Genomic DNA, 13,839 nt, shown 5'->3' with positions numbered 1-13,839 from the left:
CTGATGTGTATGTGCATGTATAATTAATCAATAAAATCAGATAAACCAGATAGCTTTGTTTATCTTGACCTTACATAGTGGGTGTAACATCTTCCCTTTATGTCTGGCACCATTATATTACTGTTGCTATGCCAGTAGCATTTCCATTCAATGATATAGTGGAATATAGAATATATAAAACTTTTATTCCTTTATAATAAGATGTAGAGAAAGATATTTGGAATATGGAGGGAGCATCTGAAAGCTGGCTAAATCCTCAGCCAGAGTAAATTATCCTCAAAAGCTCTAGCAAGTATTCATCATGGTTAAAATATTTTAGAGCTTTAATATTCCTTTCATATGTTCCCTCAAGTACAGACATGGCAAAGACCTCAGTGAGTGCAAGATGGAAATTATAAATTGTGATTCGTAGGATTTGGAGTATTGAATCTCCTACTCAGTTTTAAACTCTAATGTAGACCAGTCATTGACATCTTCATAACTGTTTGGGCAATGTTTTCAGCTTGTCAAACAAGCTAAAAATGGTGGACCTGTAATGTTCCAAAAATCAGAAGCCAGCCATATTATTTTGTCTCTGTATGTGTATTTGTGGCTGTTGAAGTTACAGCTGAATGTTCTGAAAAATGGATTCTTTATGAAGCCAAAAGCACAAAGACAATTCAGACATCAGAGTAATGGTCTGTTCCCTGTTACTCCAAAATGAAAAAATACCCCTCATCATACCTTATTAAAGAAAGCTGTGAGCTTTTTTTTGCTGCATGATACAGCTCAACATAAAGAATCACCAATTCAAATGAAAAAAGAGGCAAATTCAATATGCACAAGAATCTGGCTTTTTACAGAATGCTTGGGGTGGTCTAAGTGTCCAAAAATGTGTTTAACGGAAACAGGCTAAACCAAGATTTCCCACAAAGATTTATACTTATGTTTCACCTGGCATGATTTGTTGCAGCTAATCTTACTGCCTAGCCTAGTAAGTGTGCCATGAAAACCTGTTATTCAATTCCGGTACTGGCTTTGCTTTTCTAGTGTTTTATTTAACCACTGTACTTCCAGAATAAAGTCAAAAGAAAGACGCAGCTTGAAAAAAAGACAGAACAGCACCTAAGTGCCATAAACATATCCAGTAAGGGTGATAGTTGGTGCTGAGTTTGAGAAGGATGTATTGGATTGTGCCTTTGATCAGCTTACTGGGAGCAGTTATTCTGCTGTGCATTTACTCTCATGATTCAGAAATTGCTTTGAAAATTCCTGTAACATTAACCGGCTCAAAAAGCAAGTTTGTTCTTGTTTGTCTCTGAACTTTTTTCCTGGGCAGGGGCAGTAGGAATGTCAATGTCTGATACTTTCTGTAATGTTTCAGAATTATAGAGGACTGCAACCATGTTTCCATCATGATATTTAGGTCTTAAGCACAAGAGGCTATTTATTTTCCAGACTTCTAAGAAGTCCAGTATGCACATTTAGATTTAACATTCATTTTTAGATCTATCTGATTCAATTCTGACATTTTAATTACTATTTTCTAAATTAGCCAATGATCTCTATCAGATAAATATACTAACAATATTACAAATCTTTACATGCCAAACATTCATAACATCATAATCCTAAGAATACAAACCAACATTTCACAGTCATTCCTCATTGATCATTTATGAAATAATTAGGGGTGGGTATCAGCAGGGCCGAGGCAGCCGTTCTGCATCGTGTTAAGGGCACGTTGCAGGAGAGGGACATTCAACCACCGATACGCTGTGGAGGTGTGCCTTTCTAAGCCAAAGGTGAGATTCCCTGCTGGAGTGAGGAAGTGCACACACAGCTTCCTGTCTAGCAAGCTTTTGGCAAATAAACAGAAACTCTAACTTGGAGATCTTTGGCTCAGTTTAATAAGGTGACGTTTTGGCCTGGTGCATGAGGTTTCATTAGGCTCAGTTAGTGCAGAATCCCTGCGTACCCGGTCTCTCTTGTGTGCCTGCAAAGGGCGGGAGAGAGCTGTAGCACAGTGTCTGTTTTACCAACATGCTGGATAACTCTGCCAGCTTATTGATAAAAATAGGATGCATTTAGAGAGGGTCCGCTGCAATTTACTCTTCTTATAAAACAAAGAGATACTGGGACAATGTATTCCTTACTCAGAATATATTACAAAAGTGCACTGGAAAACAAGGAAAAACAACAACAACAACAAAACCTACCTTCAGATAAAGACCTCCTTATAGGGTCTTTAGATCCTAAAGGACATTCCAGTAAGCAGGAATAATAAAAGGACCTATTGCTGCATTAAAAAAAAAAATGTTTTTTCAATAGAGATAGTAGCTTGAGATTTGTTTTTCTTTTCAGGAAGACTTTTATTGAAATAACCTTGATTTTATTAGCTTATGTTCTATTTTATACCATAATCAGAAAGAATGATTACATCTCATATGGAGAGCTGAACAATTAACAGGCTTAATAGTCCTAAAGATAAGACAGGAATGCTTACTGTATGTGATTAAGTTCAGTTTTAAAGAAAAAACAAAACCACATGAACAAAACCATTATTGTGTAGCTTCCTCGTTCTTCAGAATTGCTCCTAAATTAATTCTGAAAAATCATTTCTTACTCAAGTTTACATAATCATTTATCTGCAAGGAGTGTTTTACAGTCTGACTAGTTATATAGTTTTAAAACTTCTGCTTATTTAAGGCTACTATTTCTTGGCTGTCAGCAGTAGATGGCTTGACTTAGAATTTGAAAGAACATCTTATACTACAAGCTGCAAGGTCTTACAGCATTTGAAAAACACTATAAGTGTCGAGCAAGAAAAGAATACTGCTGAGTGTGGGTCTGAATGTTAGTGAACATTTTAAAGCTTGGACTGACATAGGACCAAAAGCCATTGTTCATCATTGGCATCTCTTCTCAAGCTGTCTAATTCCAGAACTGCATTGTGATCCACCTAAGACAGAAAGAAAACATATTAATATTTTATGGTAGTCATTTAGTGTACATTAATTGTTGATGATTTACCTCATGCCAGAATCCCCCCAGAATGCAGATTTTTATGAATGCAAGATTTGACTCTAATAAGTTTCTTTAGCAAAACATGAAAAGAATAGTGTAAAGAACAGCTTTCCTGTACTGTACATTTTTCCATATTAAAAAATCAATTGAAATGCGTTTTTATGTGACAGAAATACAAAGGGTCAATTCATTCCCTCTCTTTAGTAGTCACTGAGGGGCCTGGTTTGGCAGCACTGAAGAAGTTCTATTAACAGTGGAGGCAATGGTAGGATTCGATCATGTCATACATGATACCTTCCACCTTACATTCATTCCTTTATTTTAAAGCTATTCACATGCTGAAGTGCTTTCAGAGCTGGAATTTTGAAATATAACTCAACTAGTCTTAGATATCTTCATATTTGTGCAACATCAGTATGAAAGAGCCAGAGATTATTTATAGAAAATCCTATCAAAAATACGCCCTAAGGAACAAAGATAATTCTAATTAACATTAATACCGTTGTATATCATTTTAAGTAGCATATTTAATGCAATGGATCATTTTAGTAACTATTAGCTAGGTTTTAGCAATTACTGCATTGCAGCAAATTCTGCTATTGAAGAAACTTTTCAAACTGAACTGTCAGATGATACAAAACGATTCCATTTCATGATGAAACTGCTGTGATTTCCTAAATAAATATGGGCTTTCAGTAATGAATATAGCTTTTCATCAATCTTAATTTACAAAAATACTTAATCCATTTCTTTAGAAAAAGAAAAAAATATGGTAGCTGTGGTTAAAGACAGGAAAACATCATACACTTCCAATTCTGTGAAATTATACTTTCTGAAGAGAATTTCGTCCATGTTTCTAGACATGAAACAGTTATTGGCTCTAACTAATTAAAAAAACCGGATAGTTCTCCTATATATGCAATCTTTAATGCAACTGTTGTTCAGTTGTGTAAAGAATAGCTTTCTGTAATAAATTACTTGAGATATCACATTGTTTGAAATTCTGCTCTCCACCATTTAAAAGCTGATTAGCAAGTCAGATTCAGCTATCTTCTTCCCTCCTGCACCGAGACTCAAACAGCTTTACAGAAAGGTTTTTACCTGGGTTTGTACATGCAGTGTGTACTAATGAACAATGAATTTGCCCACAATTTCTGCCTTCTTTTCAGAGAAGATGAATGATTTGTTTTCCTGTGCCTCTCAATGGTGCTTGAAAACGACATGCTGCCGTGACATCCTTGTATGAAGAAGAGTAAAAGCAGGAAGCCCATCATCTGAGAGTATGCAAGGTCCAGTGCCTAGAGCCATCACAACAACACAGTATGTGGTGGAGAGGGTCTTTAAACTGGCATTTCTTGCTGCAGAGTTTGTGTTGTGTAGGGTGTCTGAACAGGCAATTCAGCCGTTCAGCTAACGGTTGTAGAAACGGGAAGTTTTGCAGTTGTCTTTTAAAATATGATGATGAATGTATCGCCCACTAAGAGAGTCCATACTCACATCATATTTTCTTACTGCTCTGAAGAGGGAGAGAAAAATGTCACATGGAAATAGAGTCTCTTTACACAAAACCACCAGAGTGGTGGGTTTAGGACCTTTTACACCACGCATTCACACAAAGTGTGTAGTAGGGCATAAGAGACAGGAAGCTTCCTGGACATACTTGAGTTCACTCAAGAACGGGTCAGCACAACTCCTGATAAGGTTATTCCAGAAAGCATTCCAGGATTATCAGAAGGGTTGCACTGTATCATAAAAGAAAAAAAAAATACAGGCAGAATATAGCATGCAGAAGCAGTTTTACAGCTCCTCCCATTGCAGCACGTTAAGTGACACAGTTATAGTTAACTTTGGATTATCAACCACTGTGAAACAGAATGGAGCGCTTGTACATTTGAGCAGCTTTTTTACTGTTTTTGCATTCAATGATGAGGCTCTCGGAACCAATGTTAGACATGGAAATGGCAAACTACAGTGAAGTTTTAGACCCAACGTATACTGCACTGGAGTTCGAAACTATGCAGATTCTATATAATGGCAATGGTGAGTTCTGCTCCATGATGCAAAATCAAGCCAGTTAACAGAAAAAGGGAAGTTATAGTATAGAAGTTATAAGGTGTTAGTTAAATGTTTTATTAATGGAGCATTTGAGGGTTGTTTTCAAGCTACAAATATGTTCTTTTACACGTCTTCACTAACTCTAAGTTAATAACATTATAATTCTTTTACATTAAGGAAAATAAAAGAGAGGTTATATGTAATAAAGTAACTGAACTGTCCTGTCATCAGTCAGTTAATCAAAGGAAGAAAATGGTGTATTCAGCGGTTGTTTTATTTACTGTAAGACAAATGAATAACTAGTATTGACAGTTTGGACATTAAAGTATATTTCATATACAACATTCAGAAGGACAGGACAAAACTATCCAGAGGCTTGTGAGGAAATTAGGTCTTGTTTCTTGATGTCTAGTTTGTAATTATTGAACTAATATTTTATTTATTTAAATGTTAATCTAGCCTTTCTAGATACCTGTATATACAAACTAGAGTGATTTTTTTAAAAAAACACATCGGCTTTCTGCATGCTAATGTTTAGCTGAGAAAAACTATTGGTATTTGGCTAATGTAACTTTTTAACTTAAGGTGGAACCTTTTAATGCAATGAAATTTTTAGAAATTGAATTTAAAAAGTTGTGCCTCAAACAGGAAGTACACTCTTTCATTTCACAATCATTGAGTACTGACAAAAATTCCAGTCTATCAAAGAGGAGAAAATTAGCTGGAGAATTAAACTACTCTAAAATGACTTTCCTAATCTTGTATTCTACTTCAAAAAATGTTTTATTATACCATAAAGTATAATTCTTAAATCTATTATTGTGTATAGATTATTTTAAAAGGCAGAACAAATATTTAGTGATTTGCAGGAAAAATACTTGGTACCTGCATTTCCATATATTGTCTTTGATCTGGATAGTGATTGCTCTCAGTGCCTGCCATATAGAACCCAAGTTAGTTTTTATTGTTGGATCTTGAAGTTTTATTTGAATTGCTGATATTACTTTACAGCACTCATAGTAAACAGAAAAGTAGATTTGATTATTGATTTAGAGAGAAAAATGGACCTTCATATCCTAAGTGATTTTGAAGCAATCAACAAGGATTATATAACTTTTAGATGATTTCTCTGCTGTTTCTGGTCATTTGTTGTTTTTGCTGAATAGCACCCTTTCAGACCTGTTAATATTACATGAAATGGGAAAGCAGATTAGGAAGGTTCATAGTGCTGGTGATACAGCTAGTTAAACTATTCTTTGTAAATGATTAATTGGCCAATTATTGATTGTCAAATGCAGCCTTTTTCTTTTTGGAGTTCACTATAAGCTTAGCATAAATATTGCCTGGATGATTTATAGAAAGATCGTCTTTTTGCAGTGCCAGTCTGAGGCCTGGCTCTTCTGACCTTTATGTGTGTCTTTTTTAGCCTCTTAATTAATTCGGAGATATTTAATAAACCACATTCAGGCACACTAGGCAATTCTTTTGAAATCAGAGCACTTTGCAGAATCATGTCAATTTCCCTGGCATTCTGTTTCAGAATAAAACCAATATTATTACTTTCCTGGTATCCTGTTACAACTTATATTACTATGAAATATTTCATTATTTAATCTAGCTACAGTAATTTTTAAAATTATTCTCCTATATCATTATAATACAAAATTTTTAAAAAGCTTCAAAAGAAAGAATTTATTTCTTTCCTAGCCAAAGTACTTCTGTAACCCCCCCTTTTTTTGTAATCTTTTCACAGTCATGGCAAACCCCATTTTAAAATAATAAAATCTTCACAGAACTGAATATTTTTCATTTTTTCATCTGATCGATTCTTAATCTGATTGCTATCAACTGTTTCTCTGTAAAAAAGGAAAAAACTGTTGCTTCTTCTTTCTTTGTCTAAAGAATTCTGCTTAAATTGTAGGCTCTTTGAGACACAATAAAAATGTTATTATATGTTTGTGTAATACATTTCAGATGGATCTACTATAATATGAATAATGATATATATGATTATACACAACTTTACTTTTTAACCTGTCCATTGTTCATGAACTCATCACATCCTTAACTTTTTATGCATGCTTCAATGAGTAAAATGGCCTTCTTTCCTCTTCTTTCCTGACTGCTTAACCAGAAATGTTTAGGACATACTGAAACAGCCTTCCTTTCATAGAACCAGAAGTATACACAGAAAAAGTTTGCAATTATTTATTTGAGCACACATCTGCTAAACATCGTCACTCAAAGGAGAATAAATGAGGTAAAACACTATGTCCATTTTGATTTCAGGTGAATTTCTTCAGTTCTGTTCACTGCATTGAATGGCTAAGTATTAATCACATGTAGATAATAGTCTCTTATAAAATGTCTACAGCAATGTTCCTTTGGAAAATTTGTTCAAGGAAATAACACTAAGACAGTCTTCTTAACATGTATTTTTTTCATTAGCTATAGCACAGAAACATTATTCTCTTTTTTTATGAAGTAAAAAATACTTGGTTGAAGTATGTGTTTAAATCTTTGTATGATAGTTGCCAGTTATTGCCAGTTCTTAGATTTGATTTACACGGGCTCTGCCAGCTAAGCAGGCAAAAATGCTTTATGCCAAAGTTCCTCTTCGTGCTAGTAAGAACATATACATAATTATACTTGCAGAGTTGCACGTTAATTTTTAACCCCTTTCAGTCTGAAAGAGTTTAGACAATCATTTGTTGCTGTGAGGTTCATAAATTGTGCTAACCAGCCAGTATGCATTTGAAAGAGAAAAGGCCAGGAAAAAACATGTAGATTAATCATGGCGGGGTTGTTGAAAGTCTTATCCATAACTATGTATGTTGTTCTTGTCTCTCCTCAGACAATTCAGGAGAAGCTCTCAACATGAATGCTGCTGACAGCGGGGTCAGTAGTCTCTGTGCAATATGTGGAGATAGAGCGACCGGAAAACATTATGGTGCTTCCAGTTGTGATGGATGCAAGGGGTTCTTTAGACGCAGTATACGGAAAAGTCATGTTTATACATGCAGGTATTTAAAAAGTTCATACTCTGGCATTAAATTAATTAATTTAAGCAAAAATCACTTTTATACCCTTCCAGATTTTTCATAAATACATAAGGATATTTTCAGCTTTTTCTTAAAGGATTCTAATCAGCACTTTTGGTAAAGCATGTGGTTGATGGTTTATTCTCATAAGTTGGAAAAAATTCCTTTCATTCAAGACTACTGAAGTGGATTCTCTACAAGTGGATTCTCTGAAGTGGAATCTCTATAAGAGCATACACACTCCTAAAGACAACATATTAAATTAATATTTACTCTCATACAGGAGTCAGATTAATTGCTATCACTTTTTTCACCTATATGACATGTAAACTAAATCATAAGGTTGAAAAGTTACTAGGAATAAAATTAGAATCAAGGTAGTACTTTTTGAAAGTCCTATCTTAATTCTAGAAGTTAGGCAGATTTTTTGCTATTATTTTTGCTATGAATTATATTTGGATTATCTTTGATAGAATCGAAATGGTTATACAAGGACAGATCCTCAGCTGTGTTTTATTGGGGAAAATATGCTAATGTCACAGCTTCCAGATGCCTTTTGATGTCATTGATGTCATTACACCACTGAAGAGTTGTTTACTCTTTTATTTATGACTACAAAGGGCATCTCCTGAAGAAGGAAAAAAACTCAAGTTTTGACACCACTGGCTTTGTGTAAAGTTTGATTTCTAACTCTTTTCTAACAATTCCTTCTTTATGCTCTTTTTCCTTACAAAGGCAGTTTCTGAAAAGAAAGTCTGATAGTCTAAGGATCTTGGTTTAAAAACTGTACATTTGCACATCTTCCCACTTTGAGTGACACACTGCTTCTTTTAGTGAACATACCCCCCCATCAGTCTGAATGGCTATCCGATAATATCTGGATGTCTGGCTGCCCAAATTGTCACAGTGCAGGTCAGTGTGCAGTGTTCAGGGAAATTGCTTCGTGCATACACAGAGTCTGTAAGAAGTTAGTTTTAAGCCATGCACAGAACATATGCAGAACATATGCAGAACATATACTACTGTGAGTTTAGACAGATCAGTAAAAGAGAAATCTTCTTATAAAAATGCCTTGTTGCTAGAAATGTTGTTTACTACACTCTTCCTTGGTTGCTCAATACTCGTATGCTTAAGACTCTTGTAAGGACGTATCTCCCTTACAGACGTGCCATAGATGACATTCCCCTAAAAGGGTGTGACAGAGGCTGAGTAAGTGAATCCAAAAGGAGCTCTGGAAAACATAGATCGATTTATCAGTTCATCTAAAGGTCTGAAACATGCACAAAAGAGGGGCAAAAGCAAATGGAGAGGAGGGGGATGTCTCATACATATTCCTCTGATGTGCGCCTGTATGTGTGCATGAGAGTTTGAATAGGTTTGGTTCAGCCCAAAATTTTTCCAAGCTGGAATAAGCAAGCTTTCCTGCAGTCATGCTCTACGTGTTGTTAGATAATCTTCCTCTCATTTCCTGTTTAGGTTAACACCTTAATGATATAACATGTAGTTAGTTCATTGGTTCCTCCTACAAAAAGTAAACTTTGCCAATCAAAGGCACTGGTTTCCTAGCTAAGGGCTGCTCAATGCTGTTTAACCAGTGGCACTTATCATTTTCATTGATTGTCCTATCTTTTTGCTGTTTGTAGGTTTTCTTCTTTTTTTCCTATTAAATACTCTTCTGTGCAGCTGGTTACTGGCATATCTCATAGGTAAACTGAGGTGTAAATGATACACACAACTCCTAAATTTTTCACATATATTCCTGCAAAATGGGGAGGTAGGAAACACATCTGAAGACCAAATAATGAGAAAAAAAAGGAAGAAATTCTGTGGTTATAGACATTATTCTGACAGGCCATATTACTTGCTTTCCTCTTCATAATCAGGGTACTGTTATATTAATGCTTTATATATTTACCCTTTCTTGTCTCTGATAGATTCAACCGGCAATGTATTGTTGACAAGGACAAAAGGAATCAGTGCAGATATTGTCGTTTAAAAAAGTGTTTTCGAGCAGGAATGAAAAAAGAAGGTAATGGAGTCCTTTATTGTTTGATATAAAAAAAGATAAATAATCTGAATGAGCCTGAACATTTAATAAAAATTCTAAAAAAACAGTAGAGTAATTCAATGAAAAAGTCAGTTTTAGTGCCTTCATAATGAAGAAATTATTTTACTGATATAAAATATGCTTCATTTAATTTTCAGGTGGGTAAGCTGTTTTAAAACTTGGACATTATCAAACTGAGGGTTTCAAAGTGAATTTGCAACTGTTTAATCTATTAATATTGGCAATAAAACTAATTCATTTCTAATTTTTTAACCATATGCCTGGAAATGTTCAAAGCGTGGAATTTTAATTTTAATTTTGATTTTAAATTTGCTACATAAAATCTATATTTAGGATTTTGTGTGTCATTACCTAAGTAATGAGAGTCAATGCCAATTTATTGGTTATTCCCTTTGATTTAAATGTTTGAAGTCTTTAAAGCAAAGGAACAAGTGTGGCGCTGAGAGGAAAGTAGCGATGAGAATAGTAGTGGTGACTGTCAGTGGAGGGTTCACATTAACTTTTAAACTTTCTAGATTAGGGCTTAATATTTGAACATGGGAAGATCATTACTTATGCATCTCCCTGAAAGACATGAAGAAACATGGGTGTCACAGTGATCTTTCTCTCAAAGTGGAAGGACCAGAGCATCACAGGAACAGAGCAATGGCAAAGGAAACTGTGTAGGAATATCACAGGAGATTTTGGGGCTTATTGGGCCTATTGCTTCACTGAGAATTACGATGTAGAGGCAAAGGGGAGCCTGACCTGATTCAAATAAGCAGTCAGAAATGGTTTTCTTCACTGAATTTCTGTTTGTTGTGCAGTTCTTTTGCAACCTCTTGCTACTGATCAAGTTTCTGTATGATACTAAAATGGATTTTGCCCTTGCAACTGCATGGGGATATTCTTACCATAGTTACACTCATGTATCTGTGAAAAAGGATGTCTAATTTTTGTGGATCTCCTTGAACAGAGTTCAGCCCTTTGCATCTGAGCCATTAGAATCAAACATATTGGATATATGTTATCAATCTGATAGGAAGGAAAAGGGAGACTGTTGTCATCCACAGCAGCCCTCAAACTTCTGCAAAAAGCAGAGCTTCATAGACTTTAAAAAAATTGCAATCACAGAATAATTTAGCTCAGAAGGGACACCTGGAAGTCATCTAGTCCAGGACCTTGTTCAAAGCAAGGCTAACTTCTAAGTCCAATCAGGTTGCTCAAGACCCCATCCTGTCCAGTTCAGACTGTCTCTAAGAAAAGAAATCACGCAGCTTCTCAGCAACCTCTCCAGTGCTGGACTGCCATCATGGTAAATAATTTTTTTCCTTAAAGTTAATTGGAATTCCCTTTATTGCAATTAGTGTCTATTGCCTCTTGTCCTGTCACTGTGCACCCAAGAAGAGTCTGGCTTCATTTTCTGTAAAGCACAGCAGTGAGATGCCCCATCTTCTTGGTCCCCTCTTTCCTGGCTAACCACACATGCCTCTCTCCACCTCACCTTCTACATCCTGTGATCCAGCCCCCCATCATCTCTCTAGCCCTCTGGTGGACTCCTCCAGTTTTTTAGTGTCTTTCATGTACTTGGAAGCCCAAAACTGCACATGGTACTCTAGATGTGGTCTCACCAGGGCCAAACAGAGAGAAATAACCACTTTCCTCCACCTGCTAATGCAGCCCAGTTTGTGGTTAGCTAACTCCATCGCAAGGGCAGAGTAGTGACTCATGTTTTTGAAGTGAAAAGATGCATCCTGTACAAAACCTTTAACCTAATTTACACAGCTCTGCTTCCTCCGGTCCCACTACCACTTCTCCATTGTGTTCAAGTCATGTTCAAGGCTTCGCAGTCCTAAAATAATTCAAGAGGCTGAACTGTAAATTTCATTGCTTGCACATTGTCACATGTTGAGAGGCATGTATGCCTCTCTACACCATCAAGGGATGTCTCATAGCATAAATACAGCATAGTATATATGATGTATTCTCAGCTTGCTTCCAGTGGCAAAGGTGAAAAGTGCTTCAGCTGGTAGAGGCTATACCTTTTTCAGCAGATATTCCCCCTTGCTCGTAAAGTCTCTCTTTAAGGTAGTTTTGGCCTGTATAGACAAAAAGGCTATAGCAAGACAGACAATCCAGTCTGCATACACAATTCAGCATTTCCCTATAATTCTGAAAGTGCTTTTACTACAGATTTTCACTAGTGACTGTCAGAATAACTTGCTATATTCCTAATGCTAATCAGTACTGACCTTATTTTAATTATCTACACAGTACTTAGCTACTGAGATTGGAGGTGAATGGATTCCGTTTCTCCATTCTAAAAAAGGTTTTTTGCTTCATCTCTACATGAACATTTATCACTTTGTGTTTATCACTGCACAACTTTTCTTATTATGACCTAAATAAAAGGCCCGTCAGTGAACATCCTTGGCAAAAGTTCTGAGAATCTCTGGAATACTGCAAGTGCATTGTTCAGATAAACCCTGAAAACTGTTCACTGCATATAGTTATTTTATTTTATTTTTTAAAGAAGCCTTTGGTACTGCTCCTAAATTCTGTAATACAGATTGTTTCCCACAAAATAGCAAACATATCTTTGGAAATAAAGCTGTTGCTCTCAAAAGATGATGAGATTCCTTGTGTAATAAAAAGATTTTGATCACAATTCTATGGGTTTTTTTTTTTCTTTCTCCTTGGCCTAACCTTGGTCATGATCTAAGTTTTAGAAAAATCTGAATGATAGTTTTATTTTTACTTCCTCCTTGAATTAAAGCCTTCCTTGAAGCAAGCCCTGTTGCTTGTCTACGCTGATTAAGGATTCTTATCCACAGTCTTTTCAACCACAATTTTTGGACCCGATAAGGAAAAACTTACCTGCCTGGATCTGCCTGGATCTTTTTTGGCATTCCTTTTTTTTTTTTTTGGGGGGGGGGGGACTTGGTTAATATTCTGTAAACAGACTTGGAGGCAGAGTCCCTGAAGACTGCATGACGTTACAGCCTTAAAATTGTCTTACTAGAGGATGAAGTTCCTTATTCCTTCCTGTTTTAGTGTTTCTTACAAGAAAAGCAGGAGCAGGGCTTTCAGAATTTCTCTGGTTCAGGCATTTTGTCAGTGGTGGTGCTGTTGTTCTTGACCTGTTCAACAGTCTGGACATGTCTATTTCTACCACAAAACCTTGTTAATTAATGTGGGTAGAATGGCAAAACAAGCAAATGACAGAATGAGGTCAAGTTCAAAGGAGGAAAGATGGGGTTGTACTGTGATAAAGCCAGTCCACAAAAGTGCTGATAATTCGGTATCTATCTATAATTAGTTATACAGAGTTTTACAGGCAAACATTGTCATGTGGATAAGGAGCATAAATATCTGTTGTCATTCCTTCTCATTACTCAGAATCTTTCTTGAATGTCATACCTTTTGATTTCTATGGTTATATAGTAAACATCTGAAATGATACTGTGTGGCATTGTCTACAAGTCAATAAATCAGATAATTATTCTTTTTCAGCTGTACAAAATGAACGGGACAGGATAAGTACAAGAAGAAACACTTTTGATGGCTGCAACATTCCCTCTATCAGCACACTGTCACAAGCTGAGACACTCTCCCGTCAGGTACTGAGATCTATGACAATGTTATTTAATGTTTTTAAGACCATTTTTTTCTATAATGAAATACTTTTCA

General features: G+C 35.7%; 1 protein-coding gene across 3 annotated transcripts in view; it reads left to right on the top strand.

The window, feature by feature from the left end:
• Positions 1-13,839, top strand: part of HNF4G (hepatocyte nuclear factor 4 gamma) — a 61,747-nt gene that overhangs the window by 35,414 nt on the left and 12,494 nt on the right. The window contains exons 1-4 of one of the 3 annotated variants that reach the window (XM_026115252.2): positions 4,833-5,046; positions 7,916-8,084; positions 10,037-10,131; positions 13,663-13,769. In XM_026115252.2, coding sequence (XP_025971037.1) covers positions 4,929-5,046; positions 7,916-8,084; positions 10,037-10,131; positions 13,663-13,769 — 489 coding nt within the window. In that variant the 5' untranslated portion in view covers positions 4,833-4,928. Of the gene's footprint in view, positions 1-4,832; positions 5,047-7,199; positions 7,322-7,915; positions 8,085-10,036; positions 10,132-13,662; positions 13,770-13,839 lie in introns of those variants that run through there. The other 2 variants (XM_026115253.2, XM_026115254.2) reach the window with 2 other exon arrangements.

The sequence above is a fragment of the Dromaius novaehollandiae genome, chromosome 2 (genome assembly GCF_036370855.1).
Source record: "Dromaius novaehollandiae isolate bDroNov1 chromosome 2, bDroNov1.hap1, whole genome shotgun sequence".
In the NCBI taxonomy this organism is placed as follows: Eukaryota; Metazoa; Chordata; class Aves; order Casuariiformes; family Dromaiidae; genus Dromaius; species Dromaius novaehollandiae.
The sequence above is the reverse complement of the archived record's forward strand: the minus strand, read 5'-3'. Positions and strand labels throughout refer to the sequence as shown.